The sequence below is a fragment of the Heterodontus francisci genome, chromosome 6 (genome assembly GCF_036365525.1).
Source record: "Heterodontus francisci isolate sHetFra1 chromosome 6, sHetFra1.hap1, whole genome shotgun sequence".
Lineage (NCBI taxonomy): Eukaryota > Metazoa > Chordata > Chondrichthyes > Heterodontiformes > Heterodontidae > Heterodontus > Heterodontus francisci.
Genome location: NC_090376.1, coordinates 154,079,248 through 154,102,001, shown reverse-complemented (window position 1 = coordinate 154,102,001; position 22,754 = coordinate 154,079,248). Strand labels below are relative to the sequence as shown.

The window sequence follows — 22,754 nt, the reverse complement described above, 5'->3', positions numbered from 1 at the left end:
CCTTCTGCCTCATCCTCACTATCCCTTTCATCCTTCACTGTCCCTACTACCTGACATACCTGTGCTTGCTTATCCTCCTCCCGGTGATAATATTGTTTCAATATATTGATATGACACAGCCGATTCTTTTTCCGGCGATCTGGGATGTCCATCAAATAACTTACTTTACCAATTCTCTTGACCACTTTATATGGATCACTGAACCGTGCTTTCAGCAGTTCACCCTGTAAAGGCATCAGTACTAACACCTCATCCCTTAGTTGAGGTCTTAGCATGCATGTCTACCCATTTTTTCATAGTTGTTTGGGAGGTTTAAGGTGTTCTTGAGCCATTTTGCAGACTTTCTTGAGCCGTTCTGGGAACACAGATACATAATTTAGTACAGAAGATTCATCCCTCTGTTCCAAAACTCTTTCTTTAATTAGTTTTAGAGGACCTCTTGAAACTAATTCAAAAGGACTAAAACCTGTTGACTCAGTCGGTGAATCCCTAGTAGCAAACAAAAGAATTTCTAGCCCTTTATCCCAATCATGGGGATATTCATGACAGTACACCCTAATCATTGTTTTGAGGGTCTGATGGTACCTTTCTAATGCTCCCTGTGTCTGTGGGTGGTATGCTGAAGACTTTAACTGTGTTATACCCAAGTTATCCATAACTTCCTGAAAAATTTTAGACAATAGCATTGGAACCTTGATTCGACTGGACCTCAATCAGTAATCCATATCTAGTGAAGAACTGGGTTAACTTCTCTACCACTACCCGAGCAGGAACTGTTCTCAAGGAAATGGCCTCTGGGAACTGAGTAGCCATATCCATGATAGTGAGTATATATTGGTGTCCTGCTTTTGTTATCGGTAAAGGTCCCGCACAGTCTACCAACATCCTACAAAATAGTTCCTCAATAACTGGATTGGGAATTAGAGGTGCCGGTTTTATGGCAGGTTGCGGTTTTCCCACAGTCTGGCACGAATGGCACGTTTTACAAAACTGCACCACATGCTTGGAAAGACCTAGCCAGTAAAAATGTTGACTTATATGTGCTTTGGTCTTTCGGATCCCCACATGTCCCGCTATAGGAATCTCATGCGCTAACCTTGATAGTTTGCAGCGATACTTTGGATACCACTATCTGACAAACAACCGTCCAGTCTTTGTCCGCAGGTCTGTGAGGCGGTCTCCACTTCCTCATTAGAATACCATTTTCAATATAATAGCCTTCTGGAAGTACTTTTCTCTCAGCTTCTGTTAGAGCTGATTAGGAACATCGGAGCAGGAGTAGGCCATTCAGCCCATCGAGCCTGCCCCGCCATTCAATATGATCATAGTTGATCATCCACTTCAAGGCCTTTTCCCCCACTCTATCCCCATATCCCCTTTTAGTCATTTGTATTTAGAAATCTGTCAATCTCTGCTTTAAACATACTCAATGACTGAGCTTCCACAGCCCTCTGAGGTAGAGAATTCCAAAGATTCACAACCCTCTGTGTAAACAAATTTCTCTTCATCTCTTTCTTAAGTGGCTTCCCCCTTATTTTGAAATTGTGTCCCCAACTAGACTCCCCAACCAGGGGAAACATCTTAGCTGCATCTACCCTGTCTATCCCTTTAAGTATTTTGTAGGTTTCAATGAGATCACCTCTCATTCTTCGAAACTCATGCGAATACGGGCCCAGTTTTCCCAATCTCTCTTCCGAGGACAGTCCTGCCATCCCAGGAACAAGTCTGGTGAATCTTCATTGCACTCCCTCTATGACAATAATATCCTTCCTAAGGTAAGTGGACCAAAACTGCACACAATACTCCAGGTGCAGTCTAACCAAGGTTCTATACAATTGAAGCAAGACTTTACTACTCCTGTACTCAAATCCTCTTGCGATAAAAGCGAACATACCATTCACCTTCCTAATTGCTTACTGCACCTGCATGTTAGCTTTCAGTGATTTATTGACGAGGACATTTATAAATCTACACTTTCTAATCTCTTACCTTTTAAGAAATATTCTGCATATCTATTCCACCTACCAACGTGGATAACCTCACTTTTTTCCACATTATATTCCATCTGCCATGTCCTTGCCCACTCACCAAGTCTTTCCAAATCCACTTTGCATCTTCCTCACAACACACATTCCCACCTAGTTTTATGTCATCCGCAAACTTGGAAAGACTACATTTGGTCCCCACATCCAGATCATTGATAAATATTGTGAACAGCTGGGCCCCAAGCACTGATCCATACGGTACCCCACGAGTCACTCCCTGCCAACGCGAGAATGACCCGTTTATTCCTACTGTTTGCTTTCTGCCTGTTAACCAATCCTTAATCCATGCCAGTATATTACCTCCTATCCCATGTGCTTTAATTTTGCTAACCAATCTCCTGTGGGGGACTTTATCAAAAGCCTTCTGAAAATCCAAGTATACCAAGTCCACTGACTCCCCTTTATCAATTCTGTTAGTAACATCCTCAAAAAACTTCAACAGGTTTGTCAAGCATGATTTCCCATTCATAAATCCATGTTGACTATGCCCAATCAGATCATTATTATCCAAGTGTCCATTTAGCACATCCTTTAGAATAGATTCTAGCAATTTCCCAATGTCTGATGTAAGGCTAACAGGTCTGTAATTCCCTGTTTTCTCTCTCCCTCCGTTCTGAATAGTGGGGTGCCATTTGCAACCTTCCAATTTGCAGGAAATGCTCCAGAATCTGGAGAAATTTGGAAGATGATCATCAATGCATCCACTATCTCCATAGCTACCACTCTCAACACTCCGAGATGTAGAATATCAGGTCCTGGGGACTTATCAACCTCCAGCCCCAATAATTTCTCCAATACAACCTTCTTAATAATACTAATTTCCTTCAATTCCTCATCCTCCCTAATCCCTTGGATCTCTAATTCTGGGAGATTTCTTGTATCCTCCTCAGTGAAGACAGACACAAAGTAATCATTTAGCTTTTCTGCCATTTCTCTATTCCTCATTATAAATTCTCCTGACTCTGCCTGTAATGGACCCACATTTATCTTAGCCAAATGTTTCCTTTTTACCTTTTCCTGTTTCCTTTTTAGGGCAGCACAGTGGTGCAGTGGTTAGCACCGCAGCCTCACAGCTCCAGTGACCCGGGTTCAATTCTGGGTACTGCCTGTGTGGAGTTTGCAAGTTCTCCCTGTGTCTGCGTGGGTTTCCTCCAGGTGCTCCAGTTTCCTCCCACATGCCAAAGACTTGCAGGTTGATAGGGAAATTGGCCATTATAAATTGCCCCTAGTATAAGTAGGTGGTAGGGAAATATAGGGACAGGTGGGGATGTGGTAGGAATATGGGATTAGTGCAGGATTAGTATAAATGGGTGGTTAATGGTCGGCACAGACTCGGTGGGCCGAAGGGCCTGTTTCAGTGCTGTATTTCTAAATCTACCTACATGGAGAAGCTTTTACAGTCTGCTTTTATAATTTTTTGCCAGCTTACATTCATATTCTATTCTTCCTTTATCACTTTCTTGGTTCTCCTTTGCTGTATTCTAAACTTTTTCCAATCCTCAGGTTTACTACTATTTCTGGTAAACTTCTAAGCCTTTTCTTTTAATCTTATACAATCTTTAACTTCCTTTGTTATCCATGGTTGACTGCCTTTACTTTTGCAGTTTTTGTGCTTTGAAGGAATGTATAGTTGCTGTAAACTATGTAATATTTCTTCAATGACTATCCATTGTACCTTTTAATGTATTTTCCCAATCCACCTCCGCGAATTTGCCCCTCATACCTTCATAATTTCCTTTGTTCAAATTCAACACCCTGACTTCAGATTGGACTACTTCACTTTCAAACATAATGTAAAATTCTATCATATTATGGTCACTCATGCCTAAAGGTTCTTTTGCAACAAGATTATTAATTAGCCCTTTTGTCATTCCATAATACTAGATCTAAAATAGCCTGTTCTCTAGTCAGTTCCTCAACATACTGCTCCAGAAAACCATTCCTAACACACTCCAGAAACTCATCCTCCACAGCATTAGTGCTCATTAGGTTTACCCAGTCTATATGCAGATTGAAGTCACCCATGATTACCGTATTACCCATGCTACATGGTTCTCTAATCTCCTGATTAATACCCCACACTACCACTACTGTTTGGTGGCCTGTAAACAGCTCCTACCAATGCTTGCTGCCCCTTGCTGTTTCTTCACTCCACCCAAACAGATTCCACATTTTGTTCTTCCGATCTGAGAATCCTCCCTTACTAATGTACTGATCCCATCCCTTATTATCAGTGCAACACCACTTTTCCTTTTTGCCTGTCCTTCCGAAATGTCGAATATCCTTGAATATTCAGTTCCCAGTCTTGGTCACCCTGTAGCCATGTTTCAGTTATGGCAATTAGATCATACCCATTTACCTCTATTTGTGCCTTTAAATCATCTACCTTGTTGTGAATGCTACGTGCATTCAGGTAGAGTGCCCTTAACTTTGTCATCTTGACATTCTGCATTCTAAGTCTAGTTGATGCTTACCTTTGTTTTGCCTGCCTTCTAATAACACTTGCTACTTTTCTACCTCCTGTTACCAGCTTTATTTCCTTCCAATTTGAGCTACACCTCTTCTTTCATTCCCGACAAGCTCATTTAAACCCTCCCCAACAGCACTAGCAAATCGTCCTGCGGGGATATTAGTTCCGGTCCTGATAAGGTGTAGCCCATCCATTTAGTACAGGTCCCACCTGCCCCAGAGCCAGTCCCTCTGCCTCAGAAATCTGATGCCCTCCCTCCTACAGCAATTCTCCAGCCAGTTAAAGCAAGCAAGTCCATTAGGCAGGATGGGCAGGGGCAGGACAGGGAGCGTGGAAGGTCAGGTAGGCTAAACTGCATTTACTTTAATGCAAGAAGCCTTACAGGTAAGGCAGATGAACTCCGAGAGCATGGATCGGTACATGGGATTGTGATATTATAGCTATTACGGAAATGTGGTTGAGGGATGGGCAGGACTGGCAGCTCAATGTTCTGGGGTACCGATCCTTCCGGCGTGACAGAGGTGGAGGTAAGACAGGAGGGGGAGTTGCACTATTGATTCGGGAGGACATCACGGCAGTACTTAGAGAGGATATCCCGGGGGGGATGTCCAGTGAAGCCATATGGGTAGAATGTAGAAATAAGAAAGGGGTGATCACTTTGATGGGATTATACTATAGCCCCCCCCCCCCCCCCAGTAGTCAGAGGGAAGTGGAGGAGCATATATGTAGAGAAATCACAGATAGGTGTAGGAATTATAGTGTTGTAAGAGTAGGTGATTTTAACTTCCCTAATATTGACTGGGACTGCCTTAGTGCTCAGGGATCAGATGGGGAAGAATTTGTTAAGTGTGTCCAGGATAGTTTTCTGAAGCAGTATGTGGATGGCCCTACTAGAGAAGGGGCTACACGCGACCTCCTCCTGGGAAATGAGGATGGGCAGGTGGTTGATGTGTCAGTGGGGGAGCACTTTGGGACCAGTGACCATAACTCTGTTAGCTTCAAGATAGTTATGGAAAAGGATAGGACTGGTCCTCAGGTTGAAGTCCTAAATTGGTGGAAGGCTAATTTCGTTGGCATCAAAGAGGAACTCTCAAAAGTTGAATGGGAGAGGCTGTTTACTGGTAAAGGGACATCTGGCAAGTGGGAGGCTTTTAAAAATGAGATTGGAAGAGTTCAGGGCCAGCATGTTCCTGTTGGATGGAAGGGCAAGGCTGGCAAGTTTAGGGAACCTTGGTTGACGAGGGATATTGAGGGTCTGGTCAGGACAAGGAAGGAGGCATATGTCAGGTAGAGGCAACTGGGATTGAGCGAGTCCCTCGAGGAGTATAGGGGATGTAGGACGACGCTTAAGAAGGAAATTAGGAGGGCGAAAAGGGGCCATGAGATTTCCCTGGCAGATAAGATAAAGGAGAATCCTAAAAGATTCTATCAGTATATTAAGAGTAAAAGGGTAGCCAGGGAGAGAGTAGGTGCCCTTAAGGATCAGTGTGGTAATCTATGTGTGGAGCCACGGGAAATGGGCAAGGTCGTAAATGAATATTTCTCATCCGTATTTACCGTGGAGAAGGTCTTGGAAGCTCGTGAGTTCAAGGGAGGGAACACCGATATCCTGGATCATATCAACATTACAAAGGAGGAGGTGTTGGAGGTTTTGAAGCACATTAAGGTGGATAAATCCCCAGGGCCTAACCAGGTGTATCCTAGGATGCTATGGGAAGCGAGGGAAGAGATTGCTGGGGCACTGGCAGAGATTTTTGTATCATCGTTAGCCAAGGGTGAGGTACCGGAAGACTGGAGGATAGCTAATGTTATGCCTTTATTTAAGATGGGCAGCAGGGATAAGCCAGGGAATTACAGGCCGGTGAGCCTTGCATCAGTGGTGGGAAAGTTATTGGAAGGGATTCTGAGAGACAGGATTTATATGCATCTGGAAAGGCAAGGTCTGATTAGGGATAGTCAGCATGGCTTTGTGCGTGGGAAATCATGTCTCACAAATTTGATTGAGTTTTTCGAGGAGGTGACCAAGAGGATTGACGAAGGCTGGGCGATGGATGTTGTCTACATGGACTTTAGCAAGGCCTTTGACAAGGCCCACATGATAGGCTGGTCCAGAAGGTTCGAACACACGGGAACCAGGGTGAGCAAGCCAATTGGATACAAAATTGGCTTGGTGATAGGAGGCAGAGGGTGGTAGTGGAGGGTTGTTTTTCAGATTGGAGGCTGGTGACCAGTGGTGTGCTGCAGGGATCGGTGCTGGGCTCTCTGTTGTTTGCTATATGAATGTGAATGTAAAGGGCATGATTAGTAAGTTTGCAGATGACACCAAAATTGGTGGTATAGTGGACAGTGAAGAAGGTTGCAACAAGATATAGATCAACTGGGAAAGTGGGCAAGGGAGTGGCAAATGGAATTTAACGCAGACAAGTGTGAAGGGATGCATTTTGGGAAGTTAAACCAGGGCAGGACATATACAGTGAATGGCAGGGCCCTGGGGAGTGTTGTTGAGCAGAGAGACCTTTGGGTGCAAGTACATAGTTCCCTGAAAGTGGCAACACAGGTAGACAGGGTGGTGAAGAAGGCGTATGGCATGCTTGCCTTCATCGGCCGAGGCATTGAGTACAAGAGTTGGGATGTCATGTTACAGTTGTACATAACGTTGGTTAGGCCGCATTTGGAGGACTGTGTGCAGTTCTGGTCGCCGCACTATTGGAAAGATGTGATTAAGCTAGAGAGGGTGCAGAAAAGATTCACAAGGATGTTGCCTGGTTTGGAGGACTTGAGTTATAAAGAGAGATTGGATTGGCTGGGTCTGTTTCCCCTGGAGCGAAGGAGGCTGAGAGGGGACATGATAGAGGTATATAAAATTATGAGAGGCATAGATAGAGTAGATAGCCAGAGTCTGTTTCCCATGGTATGGTTGACTAAAACTAGAGGGCATAGATTTCAGGTGAGAGGGAGGAGGTTTAAAGGGGATCAAAGGGGTAAATGTTTCACAGAAAGAATAGTGGGTAATAATGAGCTGCCTGAGGAGGTGGTGGAGGCAGGAACAGAAGCGACATTTAAGAGGCATCTGGACAGGTACTTGAATGAGCAAGGCATAGAGGGGTATGGAATTAATGCAGTCAGGTGGGATTAGTATAGATAGACATTATGGTCGGCATGGACGCAGTTGGCCAAAGGGCCTGTTTCTATGCTGAATGACTCTATGACATGTTCAGTCGATCAATTTTCCTATTCCTATGCTCACTAGCACGTGGCACTGGGAGTAATCCTGAGATTACTGCTTTGGAGATCCTGCTTTTTAATTTCCTTCCTAACTCCCTAAATCCTGCTTTCTATGTCATTGGTAGCATTGTGGACTATGACCTCTGGCTGTTCACCCTCTCCCAGAAGGATGAACTGCATTCACTCCGTTACATCATTGACCCTGGCACCAGGGAGGCAACACACCATCCTGGAGTCACGTTTACTGTCGCAGAAATACCTGTCTGATACCCTGATTATTGAATGCCCTGTCACTATTGCTCTTCCACTCTTCTTCCTCCCCTGCTGTGCAGCTGAGCTACCCGTGGTGCCATGGACTTTGCTGTGGCTGCACTCCCCCAAGGAACCATCACTGTCACCAGTATCCAAAATGGAAAACCAATTCGCAAGCAAGATAGACGCGGGACTCCTGCACTGCCTGCCTGGATCTTTGAGACTGCCTGGCAGTCACCCATTCCCTCTCTGCCTGCTCCTAACCTGTGGTGTGACCTCCTCCCTAAAGATGCTATCCACATAGTCCTCTGCCTCGCGGTTGCACAACAGTGACTCCAGCCACCGCTCGAGTTCCAAAACCCAGAGCTCAAGCTTCTGCAGCTGGTGACACTTCCCACAGATGTATTCGTCTAGGACATGTGGTGTGTCCATGACTTCCCACATACCACAGGACGTACATTCCACTTGGCCAAGCTGACCTGCCATAATGTAACTTTAAAACATTTTATTACAATGAGAAGTAAAATAACTTACCCGTTACTCACCAATCAGCTTCTTCCCCTGTACCGAAGAGAGAGGCAGCTACTGAGGCTGATAAAAGATAGAAGAAAGAAAAGGAGCCCTTAAAGACAAGCAGCACTGAGAGTGCCCTGAATTTATACTCTGAAAACAATGCTGTGTCAGCTCTGCTCCAGCTCAGAAACCAGTTTAAACTAGCTACCTCATTAACTAACTACAGCTATTCTCAGAGTGTTAGTATGCCCCTGTTTAAAACTGCAAGAAACCTAACTGATACTTAACTGAAACAGGAATTTCAATTAATTGCTAGATCTAAACAAAACAAGATTGTTTGTACAACATTGTTTGTGCCACCTTCTTCAACTCTGAATCAGCTTGCTGAGCCGTGATCAGAGAAGACTTATTAAATATTTCCTTTGGATTATCCAAATCCACAAAGAAAGTTTCAGATATTCAGCTGTCTGACACTGATGCCAATTTTACCTCCGACAATGGAACTTCTTTAGCCATTGCTCAGGTTACTACACAAGAAGGAAAAATTCCTGGAACCTTTTCCTGTAACGGTTCTGTCTCTTTAACTTCCCTTGGTTTTTCCCTGACTACTTTCGCTCCGGCCAAATCATTCTCCAGGAGTCAGTCAACTCTGTCTACTGGCAAACTATAGACAACTCCTACAGTTACCGTTCCAGACATTGGGTCACACTCTAGGTGTACCCGATCCAAAGGTACAGCGATATATTCCGCGCCAATACCATTTGCTAAAACTTTAGTGTTCAGTGTGCTTTCTGGTGGAAATGTTATGCCTTTCCCCAGCAAAAGAGTTTGTGTGACTCCTGTATCCCCCTGTCTTCACAAAGGAGGACAGAAATATCATACCAGAAATGTTGGGGAACACAGGGCTTAGTGAGAGAGAGGAACTGAAAGAAATCGGTATTCATAGAGAAATGGTGTTGGGGAAATTGTTGGGATTGAAGGCCGATAAATCCACAGGGCCTGATGGTATGCATCCCAGAGTACTTAAGGAAATGGCCCTAGAAATAGTGCATTGGTGGTCATCTTTCAAGATTCTATCGACTTTGGAACAGTTCCTACAGATTGGAGGGTAGCTAATGCAACCCCACTATTTAAAAAGGGAGGTAGAGAGAAAGCAGGGAATTGTAGACCAGTCAGCCTGACGTCGGTAGTGGGGAAAATTCTAGAGTCCATTATCAAAGATTTTATAGCAGAGCACTTGGAAACAGTGGTAGATTCGGACAGAGTCAGCATGGATTTACAAAAGGGAAATCATGCTTGACAAATCTACTCGAATTCTTCGAGGATGTAACTAGTAGAGTTGAGGGGGAGCCAGTGGATATGGTTTATTTGGACATTCAGAAGGCTTTCGACAAAGTCCCACGGAAGAGATTAGCATGTAAAATTAAAGCAAATGGGATTGGGGGTAGTGTATTGCGATGGATAGAAAATTGGTTGGCGGACAGGAAACAAAGAGTAGGAATAAATGGGTCTTTTTCCGAATGGCAGGCAGTGACTAATGGGATACCGCAGGGATCGGTGCTAGGACTCCAGCTATTCACAATATACATTAATGATTTAGATGAGGGAACTAAATGTAATATCTCCAAATTTGTGGATGACACAAAACTGGGTGGGAGGGTGAGTTGTGAGGAGGATGCAGAGAGGCTTCAGGGTGGTTTGGATAAGTTGAGTGAGTGGGATAATGCATGGCAGATGCAGTATAATGTGGATAAATGTGAGGTTATCCACTTTGGTAGCAAAAACATGAAGGCAGATTATTATCTGAATGGCTATAAACTGAGGGAGGGGAATATGCAGCGAGACCTGGGTGTTCTCATACACCAGTCGCTGAAGGTAAGCATGCAGGTCCAACAGGCAGTAAAAAAGGCAAATGGTATGTTGGCCGCCTTAGCGAGAAGATTCGAGTACAGAAGCAGGGATATCTTGCTGCAATTATACAGGGCTTTGGTGAGGCCACACCTGGAATATTGTATGCAGTTTTGGTCTCCTTATCTGAGGAAGGATGTACTTGCTATAGATGGAATGCAGCGAAGGTTTACCAGACTGATTCCTGGGATGGCGGGACTGACATATGAGGAGAGATTGAGTCAGTTAGGATTATATTCACTGGAGTTCAGAAGAGTGAGGGGGGATCTCATAGAAACCTATAAAATTCTAACAGGACTTGACAGGGTAGATGCAGGAAGGATGTTCCCAATGGTGGGGGAGTCCAGAACCGGGGGTCATAGTCTAAGGATACGGGGTAAACATTTCGGGACTGAGATGAGGAGAAATTTCTTCCCCCAGAGAGTGGTGAGCCTGTGGAATTTGCTACAACAGAAAGCAGTTGAGGCCAAAACATTGAATGTTTTCAAAAAGGAGTTAAATATAGCTCTTGGGTCTAAAGGGATCAAAGGGTATGGGCTGAAAGCCGGAACAGGCTACTGAGTTGGATGATCAGCCATGATCATAATGAATGGCGGAGCAGGCTCAAAGGGCCAAATGGCCTACTCCTGCTCCTATTTTCTATGTTTCTACGTTTCTATGTATAACGATAAGTTTACTTTCCTCACTTGAGGGATAAGGAGTTACTTTTCCATTCAACAAGAATTCCCTATGACTTTCAGGTAACGTATTCACAGCCCCTTCACTCAGTTTGGTTTTTGTACTTGACCTTACAGCTTCAGTCAGAGCTGCAGCCTGATCTGCTGTGCTCTTAGTCAGGGCCCCTTTCACTGCATTAGCTTTGTGCGCCCCAATAAGTCCCATGGGTTTACCCTGGAACTTCCAGCATTCTGCACGAAGATGCCCCACCTTATGACAGTGGTAACGTTTAGGCTAGCAGACCTCACTTCCCCCCTCAGCACCTTCCTTTCTGGCTTAAAAAGATGTCGGGCTGTTCCCAGCTGTCCCTTCTTAACGCCGTCTACTTGCCTTCCTTTCACTCTCCCAGATTCTTGGGTTTGTGGGAGTGACGGACAAAGGCTTATATACAAGCTCATAATCATCAGCAATTTCCGCTGCCTGTCTGGCCTTTGAAAATTTCTGGTTCTCTATATGCGTTCTTACTAACAGGGAGTGAATTTTATAATTCTTCCAAGAGAATTAATTCCCTAAGGTTCTCATACACGTCTTCCATCTTTAGTCTCCTTATCCAATGATCAAAATTAATTTGTTTTACCCTCTCAAATTCTGTTTAAGTCTGCTCAGACAATCTCAGAGATTCTGAAATTTCTGTCGCTAAGCTACAGGGACTTACTCATACGCAGCAAGAATAGCCTTTTTTGCCATCTCATAATCTGCAGAAGCTTCCTCAGAAAGTATGGCATAAACTTCATGAGCTCTGCCCATCAACCTGCTTTGTATAAGCAGTGTCCAGCTTTCCTTTGGCCACTTCATCTGTTTGGCTATCTGTTCAGTAGAAATGAAAAATGCCTCTACGTGCTTTTCCTCAAATTTCAGGGGGGGCTTGTACAAATTTAAACAGCTCTCCACTGGGTCCTGAGCTGGAGACAGATCTTTTCCCACCAGAATTTTCACTGAACTCAACACCACTCTTTTGACTTAGTTCCAACTTCCTAATCTGGTATTCCCTTTCCTTTTCCTCAAACTCAAGTTTCTTCAATGTCACTTCTTTTTCAAACTCAAATTTAAATTTTTCTATTTATTTTTCCTGTTCAAGTTTTCTTATTGCTATTTCGTTTCCTTTTTCCTTGTCCGATTCAAGCTGCCTTATCTGTAACCGAATTTTAGCAAATTCAACTGCACTACCCCCGGTTTGCTTTCTTCTTCTTCCAATTTCAATTATGTCTGTTTTCTTAGTGCCTGATTTTAACTCTAATTCCAACAGGTCTGCCAAATCCTTTAGTTTAACCTTGGGTAAGTATCTCAAATCACTCAGGGATACATTCTCCTTCCCCAGAAAAGTTGCAGCAACAAAGAACAGTACAGCACAGGAACAGGCCATTCAGCCCTCCAAGCCTGCGCCGATCTTGATGCCTGCCTAAACTAAAACCTTCTGCACTTCCGGGGCCCATATCCCTCTATTCCCTTCCTATTCATGTATTTGTCAAGATGTCTCTTAAACGTCGCTATCGTATCTGCTTTCACCACCTCCCCTGGCAGCAAGTTCCAGGCACTCACCACCCTCTGTGTAAAAAAAACTTGCCTCGCACATCCCCTCTAAACTTTGCCCCTCGCACCTTAAACCTATGTCCCCGAGTAACTGACTCTTCCACCCTGGGAAAAAGCTTCTGACTATCCACTCTGTCCATGCCGCTCATAACTTTGTAAACCTCTGTCATGTCGCCCCTCCACCTCCGTCGTTCCAGTGAAAACAATCCGAGTTTTTCCAACCTCTCCTCATAGCTGATGCCCTCCAGACCAGGCAACATCCTGGTAAACTTCCTCTGGACCCTCTCCAAAGCCTCCACGTCCTTCTGGTAGTGTGGCGACCAGAATTGTACGCAATATTCTAAGTGTGGCCGAACTAAGGTTCTGTACATCTGCAACATGACTTGCCAATTTTTATACTCTATGCCCCGACCGATGAAGGCAAGCATGCCGTATGCCTTCTTGACTACCTTATCCACCTGCTTTGCCACTTTCAGTGACCTGTGGACCTGTACGCCCAGATCTCTCTGCCTGTCAATGCTCCTAAGGGTTCTGCCATTTACTGTATACCTCCCACCTGCATTAGACTTTCCAAAATGCATTACCCCACATTTGTCCGGATTAAACTCCATCTGCCATTTCTCCACCCAAGTCTCCAACTGATCTATATCCTGCTGTATCCTCTGACAATCCTCATCATTATCCGCAACTCCACCAACCTTTGTGTCATCTGCAAACTTACTAATCAGACCAGCTACATTTTCCTCCAAATCATTTATATATGCTACAAACAGCAAAGGTCCCAGCACTGATCCCTGCAGAACACCACTAGTCACATCCCTCCAGCAACTGTTAAAGACATTCTGGTGGTGTAAACTTTACTCTATTGCACAAGAAACCTGATTCTTTTTATTTTTCCTTTTTCAATTATTATCCACTTACTAATACAGACAATCATATACACTATTTTTCCCAGAATAAAGCGCACTAACCAGATTTCTTTCCTGAACAACAAAATTATCAGTTTTTTATGAAACAAGACAATTAGTAATGAAATAAAACATAAATATACAGATCGACTTTTTAAAGTCCCAACATTAAATTTTTAAAAGTCCCCTTTTTTACCTTGGCATCTCACATTCACGCACACACACATATGTATACCGGTTAACCAAAAATAAAGGGATTTTTGGATCAGAACTCTGTTACAGGCAAAAAAAAACACCCGGGCAGATCACATGCCCACCTCTGAAGAAAACAGCAGATGAGACACACTGCACCAAACTGGCACATAGTCCAACCTCCGAGCATACACAGACAGGCCACTGAGATCCCTCCGAGAACAGTTCTCTTCAGGAAGCAACTCTACCAGGCCTTCCTCAGAGACAGGAGATGAGACGAATTCATAACAGTGGACTTCACAGAGTCTTTTACGAAATTCCTGCAAAGCGAGCTGAGTTGTAGTCTTCTGTTCTTCCTTGGAATTCTCTCCTTCTTCTGCAGCAGACTTGACTTTATCTCACTCCGGAAGGTGAAGCACATTCACACTGACTTCAACTGTAGACTTGACTTTATCTCACTCCAGAAGGTAAAACCACACTGACTGACTCACAACCAGAAAGCTTGTGAGATTTCTGCCCTCGCAGATGTGCTCTGCTGCTACTGGGCTTGTCTAGTCAAAGGATCACTTGTCATTTCTCTGACCCTGTTACCAGGGTTTCTGCCTGTCTCCAAACTGAGTCTTGTGACAACCAGCAACAGTGTTGCCAAATTAGTTCTTTCAGTGCCCTCTTGATTAAAAAACATTTTTTCAGCTTAACTATAAATTCCTTTAAAAATATTTTTAATAAAAAAAACAATCACTTTCATAACAGTATAGCATTCTCTATATTATTGGGATATCCCAAAGAGCTTCACTATCAGTGAATTGCTTTTGTTTAGAAGTATTTGTAAGCAGATTTGCACATATATTTTACATTTTACACACACTAAAGTACCACAAATAGTTCTTAGGGTGTTTGATAAGAGATAAGTGTCTGCCAAGACATCAAGAGAACTTCCCTGCTCTACTTTCCATGGAATCTTTTATGTTTACCTGAACCTGCAGATGAGGCCTCAGTTTAACATCTCCTCTGAAAGGTAGCACTGCTGACAATGCAGCTGTAATGTCATCCTGAAATTTGTGCTCAAGTGCCTGGAGTGGGACTTGAATCGACGATCTTCCGACTCAGAGGCAAGGGTGAGGCCACTGGCCCAGCTAACTCTATTTCAGGAAAAAGGGGTTTGACTCATTTTGTCAAGTTTCTGCCCCTTTTACTTTGCCCCATTATTTCCAGAGTTTTCCTGATTATGGGGAGAGGGAGTGGAACATGAACTTGGGCTGCAATTGAGGCAGATCCATCACAGCCTTATGGATGGGACAGGAGGGGACACTTTGCAGTATGCTTTCTGGGCATCCCTCGCAGTAGGCCAAAGACTTCAGGCCTTTTTTTGGGCTGTGTTTATACCCCCGTCCCCTGAGCAGGTCCACTGTATATCGGACCAACAGAAGGTCTCTGTGTCTGCGGAAAACTTTCCTGTCCCTTCCATCAGTCCGAGGCTCTAACAGAGGTGGGTCGGTGCTGAGGCTGCTTCTGCGTCATATAAATATCTCTGGATAGAAATTCTATTGCTCCTGGGCCTGTACAGGAGCTGGGTCAAAGGAGAAGCAGGAAAATAGCCCTATGGTGTCTTCTAACCTAAAATGTCTTATATTTAAGACTATTCCTGTTCTTATTCCAACATGGTAGGTTAGTGAGCTTTTTCAGCAGTCGATAAACCTTATCTTGTTTGCCCTTTGAGTGTGACACTCCAAAGATCACTTTTTTGTCATTTTTTGGCTAAAATCCTCCAGTTTTCTTTGCCCTAGGAAATAACTACTAAAATTAAGTCTGTCACCACATGCTTCTTCTGTTGAAGGGCAGTCTACTTGTAGTTTGGATGACAGCTTAAATAGTCTGTACAGACAGAAGAAAAGACGCTAACTAACTGGAGAATTTGTTTGTTTGGCAACAGAACCTTGGGTAAACCTGTCACATTGGATTGTAGAATGCATCAACTTGCATTGCTGGCCAAGGAAAGTTAAAGGCTGTTTCTTTATGCTGTGTTTCTGTAGCTACTTCTGTACAGGCATGTACTTGGAGCAATTTTACTCAGCATTATTCTTTTAATCTGAATGTGTAAACTGACATTAAAACAGAAAATGCTAGAAATACTTTCCTTTTTTAATTTCAGACATCAAGCATCCACAGTATTTTGCTTTTGTATTTGTGTGTGAACTGATGAATGCTTTGATGCAGCTGTGATCCAATGTTTAAACATAGACTCCAGTCTACCCATCTGAAGTGGGGGTGGGGGCAGGGGGAGCTACCTCAATGTTCAGGTTGTAACTTTCTACCTCTTGGGGAGGGTGGATCGGGAGTAGTTATAAATTTAAGTGAATATGTTTTCAGTGAGTTAAAATCTTGCCCAGTGTGTGAGTACACCAATGCGCTGCAGTGTCTGTATCTTTCCCTCTCACTGCAAAGTAACGTTTTAATATATGACATTGTAAAGCAATCATTCACAGATTTACTTTCCACACATATGACACATCCTCCAGCTACACTTCTGCAAATTTGCACACACACATGTACTTTTATAGTCACTCTTACACAGTCACAGCCTTCTTTGGATTTGTAATGCACTGTCAATAAATTATAGGAAATTTAGAATCAGTCAAACTCCTGCAAAAAAAATCATTTCCAAGAACAAGTATATTTTCATATTATTCATTTTATCAGCTTTCTGATTATTTTCATTGTGTTGTATTAACATTTGCTTACATCACTGTTTAACCACTCTTGCAGAGTTAAATGCAGGACAGGTTGGTTTGGCTCTGTCGTATGCTATCACACTGATGGGCATGTTCCAATGGGGAGTACGACAAAGTGCTGAAGTTGAAAATCTGGTAAGAGTGTTCTTAAAATGTTTTATTTAGTCATAGAGTTATACAGCACAGAAACAGGCCCTTCGGCCCATCGTGTCCATGCCGGCCATCAAGCATCTATCTATTCTAATCCCATTTTCCAGCACTTCACCCCTAGCCTTGTATGCTATGGCATTTCAAGTGCTCATCTAAATATTTCTTAAATGTTGTGAGGGTTCCTGCCTCTACCACCCCTTCAGGCAGTGTGTTCCACATTCCAACCACCCTCTGGGTGAAAATTCTTTTCCTCAAATCCCCTCTAAACCTCCTGCCCCTTACCTTAAATCTATGCCTCTTGGTTATTGACCCCTCCGCTAAGGGAAAAAGTTTCTTCCTATCGATCCTATCAATGCCCCTCAAAATTTTGTACACCTCAATCAGGTCCCCCCTCAGCCCTCTCTTCTCTAAGGAAAACAACCCTAGCCTATCCAGTCTCTCTTCATTGCTGAAATGCTCCAGCCCAGGCAAGATCCTTGTGAATTTCCTCTGTATCCTCTCCAGTGCAATCACATCCTTCCTATAGTGTGGAGACCAGAACTGTACACAGTACTCCAGCTGTGACCTAACTAGCTTTTTTTACAGCTCCATCATAACCTCCCTGCTCTTATATTCTATTCCTCGGCTAATATAGGCAAGTATCCCATATGCTTTCCTAACCACCTTAACCACCTGTGCTGCTGCCTTCAGCAAACTATTGACAAGTACACCAAGGTCCCTCTGACCCTCTGTACTTTCTAGGGTCCTACCATCCATTGTATATTCCCTTGCCTTGGTTAGTCCTTCCAAAATGCATCACCTCACACTTCTCAGGATTAAATTCCATGTGCCACTGCTCTGTCCATCTTACCAGCCCATCTATATTGTCCTGTAATCTAAGGCTTTCCTCCTCACTATTTACGACACCACCAATTTTCGTGTCATTTGCGAACTTACTGATCATACCTCCTATATTCACGTCTAAATCATTAAAGTACACTACAAACAGCAAGGGTCCCAGCACCGATCCCTGCGGTACACCACTGGTCACAGGCTTCCACTCACAAAAGCAACCCTCGACCATCACCCTCTGCATCCTGCCACTAAGCCAATTTTGGATCCAATTTGCCAAATTGCCCTGGATCCCACGGGCTCTTACCTTCTTGACCAATCTCCCATGTAGGACCTTATCAAAAGCCTTACTGAAGTCCATGTAGACTACATCAACTGCTTTACCCTCATCGACACATCTAGTCACCTCCTCGAAAAATTCAATCAAGTTTGTAGGTCACGATCTCCCCCTGACAAAGCCATGCTGACTATCCTTGATTAATCCCTGCCTCTCCAAGTGGAGATTAATCCTGTCCCTCAGAATTTTTTCCAATAGTTTCCCTACCACTGATGTTAGACTCACCGGCCTGTAATTACCTGGTTTATCCCTGCCACCCTTCTTGAATAATGGTACCATATTCGCTGTCCTCCAGTCCTCTGGTACCTCTCCTGTGGCCAGAGAGGATTTGAAAATTTGTGTCAGAGCCCCTGCTATCTCCTCCCTTGCCTCACATATCAGCCTAGGATACATCTCATCTGGGCCTGGGGATTTATCCACTTTTATGAGTAAACTGCAAGAATCTAATGAGTTAAATATGTGGGGTAGAGTTTCTGCTTTGGGTGTAATCAGCGATCTGAGCGCAAATTGCAGCCAATTTCAGAAGTGCTTATTTTCTCTGAAGATTCCGTTCAAACTTATTTGCATATCCCCAAATGCAAAATCTGTCATGAACCAGCGCAATCAGGCATCCCTTGAAAAGCATTTTTTAAACATTTCCTTTTAAACATATCAAGATTAGGGGCGGCACAGTGGCGCAGTGGTTAGCACCGCAGCCTCACAGCTCCAGCGACCCGGGTTCAATTCTGGGTACTGCCTGTGTGGAGTTTGCAAGTTCTCCCTGTGTCTGCGTGGGTTTCCTCCGGGTGCTCCGGTTTCCTCCCACATACCAAAGACTTGCAGGTTGATAGGTAAATTGGCCATTATAAATTGCCCCTAGTATAGGTAGGTGGTAGGGAAATATAGGGACAGGTGGGGATGTGGTAGGAATATGGGATTAGTGTAGGATTAGTATAAATGGGTGGTTGATGGTCGGCACAGACTCGGTGGGCCAAAGGGCCTGTTTCAGTGCTAAAAAACTAAAAAATATATTTTTTACAAAGTGATAACTTGGTATTGTTTGAGTATTACAGCTGAAAATGGGTTTATCACAAAAAATCATTTTTAATCAGTTTCAATCCACCACCTATGAGTAACCTGATCTTAAATTATAGAAAATGACTTCAAAAACTATAACCATTTTCTAGTTATATTGGAGTACAGTAATTAGTTGCTTACTGAATATTAAAAAATTGCATTCAATGGCTTTTAAAATGTGCCTATTTGCATTCTTGCGCCCAAAAGAATCAGCTTAATTTTTATAGCCTCCTCAAAGGCCTGCAAACGAATGCAATTAGCAGAAATTCCCAAAGGTGACTAATTCATCCTCAGGCATGTCCAGTGTTCTGGGTGGAACCAACTTCCAGCACAATGCTTTTTAAAAGATTATGGAACCGCGAATGACGCTGAAGTAATTTATGCTTTAAATTCCATAATCTTTTGTCAATGATTTATTATTTAGTTAGTCGGGTGTCTGATATATGTAGAAACCTATCATTGTGTTTAATTTTTTTTTAAGAGTCTTCAAATCAAGCTGCTGAGAAATCTGCACCCTCTTGAAAGATTTATGTTTGCCAAAGTGTGCATTCTCTGCCCAAAGAGGTGCATCTGTCTTGCCCAAGTCCAGAGAAGTAAGATGAGACCGGCAAAGCCACAGCTGTGCAACTCTACGTGTACTGTTGGAGTTTAACTAACTGAAAACTGCAGCTGTTAGAACTACTTGCCGTAGGACTTCTTGTTGGCGCATTCACTTTCAAGATTATTTGGAGCCATATGAGACGTATTGCTGCTGCCAGTGATGGGGAAGCCCCTTAATGAATCAAGCTAGCTGCCCAATAATTAGCAGTGCCCCAGAGTACCACAGAGCTGCCTTGTTCAGATGTCAGATCACCAAATTTGCCACAGTGTGTTTATTTGGTTCCAAGCTTCCATTACCAGGCTTGTCATCTTGAAGTCACCTCAACACAAAAAGACACCATTTAACTCTTTCCTTTCTTCCTTCCCTGCGAACATGATTATCAGACAGCTGACAACCTGCTTATAATTGTTTTACTTTCATATTTATTGTTACTTCTGTACATAATTCTAATAAAAATGTTATTATGAGCTTCCAACGACTTCAAAAATTGAAGGTTAATACTTTTAAAAGAGAACGTCAATTCTGAAATAAAAACAGAAGATGCTGGCCGTGAGTGTGGAGCAATAAACAGAATTAATGTTTCAGGTCAGTGAACCTTCGTTAGGTCACCAACCTGAAACTTTACTTCTAGTTCTCTCTCCACAGATGCTATTTCCAGCATTTGATACAGTGCCCCCTGGGGAACTCCACTACAAACCTTCCTCCAGTCTGAAAAACATCCATTAACCACTACTCTTTTTCCTGCCACTCAGCCAATTTTGTATCCATGTTGCTACTGTCACTAATTCCATGAGCTATAACTTTGCTCACATGTCTGTTGTGAGGCACAGTATAAAATGCCTTTTGGAAGTCCATGTACACCACATCAACAGCATTACCCTCATCAACCCTCTCTGTTGTCTCTTCTAAAAACTCCAGCAAGTTAGGTAAACATGATTTTCCATTAATGAGTATGTGCTGGTTTTCCTTAATTAACCTGATTTGTCCATGTGACTATTAATTTGGTCCCAAATGATTCTTTCTAGAAGTTTCCCCACCTGTGAAGTTAAACTGACTGGCCTGTAGTTGCTGGGCTTATCTCTGTAGTTGCTGGGCTTATCTCCAGGGTGGCGCAGTGGTTAGCACCGCAGCCTCACAGCTCCAGGGACCCCGGTTCGATTCCGGGTACTGCCTGTGTGGAGTTTGCAAGTTCTCCCTGTGTCTGCGTGGGTTTTCTCCGGGTGCTCCGGTTTCCTCCCACAAGCCAAAAGACTTGCAGGTTGATAGGTAAATTGGCCATTATTAATTGTCACTAGTATAGGTAGGTGGTAGGGAAATATAGGGACAGGTGGGGATGTTTGGTAGGAATATGGGATTAGTGTAGGATTAGTATAAATGGGTGGTTGATGTTCGGCACAGACTCGGTGGGCCGAAGGGCCTGTTTCAGTGCTGTATCTCTAATCTCTAATCCTTTTTTGACCAAGAATGTACCATTTGCAATTCTCCGGCACCACCCCAAGTTTAAGGAAGACTGGAAAAATATGGCCAATGCCTCTAAAGTTTCCACTCTCACTTCCCTCAGTATCCTTGGATGCATGCCATCCGGCCCTGGTATTTTATCAACTTTAAGTATAGACAGCCTATCAAATACCTCCTCCATATCAATTTTAAATCCTTCTAGTGTATTCATTACATCCTTTTTCACTGTGGCCTGGGTTGCATCTTTTCCCTTGGTAAAGACAGATGCAAAGTGTTCATTTAAAACCTCAGCTATTCTCCCTGCCTCCATGTGTAAATGTGCTTTTGGTCCCTAACCAGCCCTACTCCTCCTTTTACCACCCTTTTACTATTTATATGCCTTTCGAAGACTTTGGGATTCCCTTATATGTTAGTTGCCAGTCTCTTGTCATAATCTCTCTTTGCTTCTCTTATTTGCTTTTTCACTTCCCCTCTGAACCTTCTATACTCAGTCTGGTATTATCCACCTGACATCTGTCATAAGCACACTTTTTCTTCTTCACTTTAATCTCTATCTCTATCTTTTTTGTCATCCAGGGAGCTCTGGATTTGTTTGCCATACCTTTCCCCTTCAAGGGAATATACCATGACTGTGCCCGAACTATCTCTTCTTGGCCTTGGCTCTGACTGCATTCCCCACATGAACCATCACTTTCCTCAGTATTTTTTGAGGTCCCAAATCCACTCCACCCTATCTTTGTCTACTGTTTTAGTATTTTGTGCTTCTAAAAGACTTTTGGGTTCCCTTTTCTGTTAGCCGCTGGTCTATTCTTTTAACCAAACAAAAAGTGCTGGAAATGCTCAGCAGATCTGGCAGCGTCTGTGGCGAGAGAGTCTAAGTTAACATTTCTGGTCTATGACCTTTCATCAGAACTGGCAAAGGTTAGAAAAGCATTAGGTTTTAAGTAAGTGAAGGGGAGGTGAGTGGGGGAGAGAACAAAGGAGAAGGCGTTCGATAGGGCAGAGGGAGATTAAATAACAAAGCTGTCCTGAGACAAAGGCAAAGCCTGTGTTAATGCTTATGGTGAAAAAAAAGCATTAGTCCAGAGAGCGTTAGTAGTGGAATAATGAGCAGCTCTGACTGCATGAAAAGCACGGTTAAAAAATAAAATATTTTTTAAAAGGCCAGTCTTGCTCTGAAGTTTTTGAATTCAATGTTCAATCCTCAGGGCTGCAGAGTGCCTAATCAAAAGATCAGGTGCTGCTCCTCGAGCTTGCGTTGATGTTCACTGGAACACTGGAGCAGGCCAAAGACAGAAATGTTGGCATGAGAGCAGGGGCGAGTGTTGAAATGGCAAGCAACCGGAAGCTTGGGGTCATGCTTTCGGACTGAGCGGAAGTGTTCAGCAAAGTCGGGATGGGAGAAGGAAATGGCAATGATACAGTCATGAATGAACCTGAAAAAGAGTTGAGGGAGGGGGCCTGAGTAGGACTGAAACAAGGAATGTTTGACATATCCCACAAAAAGACAGGCATAACTCCCGCCCCAAACTGGAAAACTTTATCAACTTTGCTTCCAATTTCCACCTTTCTCTCACCTTTACATGGTGCATCTCCGACACTTCCCTTCCCTTCCTCAACTTCTCTGTCTCCATCCCTGGGGATAGGCTATCCACTAATATTCATTATAAGCCCACTGACTCCCACAGCTACCTTGAATACACTTATTCACACCCTGCCTCTTGTAAGGACTCCATTCCATTCTCCAAGTTGCTCTGTCTCCGACACATCTGCTCTGATAATACAACCTTGTACAACAGCGCCTCTGATGTGTCTTCCTTTTTCCTCAA

At 43.5% G+C, this 22,754-nt stretch overlaps 1 protein-coding gene across 4 annotated transcripts in view; it reads left to right on the top strand.

Moving 5' to 3' along the window:
• The window catches only part of abcc4 (ATP binding cassette subfamily C member 4 (PEL blood group)), a 566,891-nt gene that overhangs the window by 397,044 nt on the left and 147,093 nt on the right, over nt 1–22,754 (top strand). For 3 of the 4 annotated variants that reach the window (XM_068034379.1, XM_068034378.1, XM_068034377.1), the window contains exon 24: nt 16,527–16,627. In XM_068034379.1, the coding sequence (XP_067890480.1) occupies nt 16,527–16,627 (101 nt within the window). Of the gene's footprint in view, nt 1–16,526; nt 16,628–19,347; nt 19,872–22,754 lie in introns of those variants that run through there. The other variant, XM_068034380.1, reaches the window with a different exon arrangement.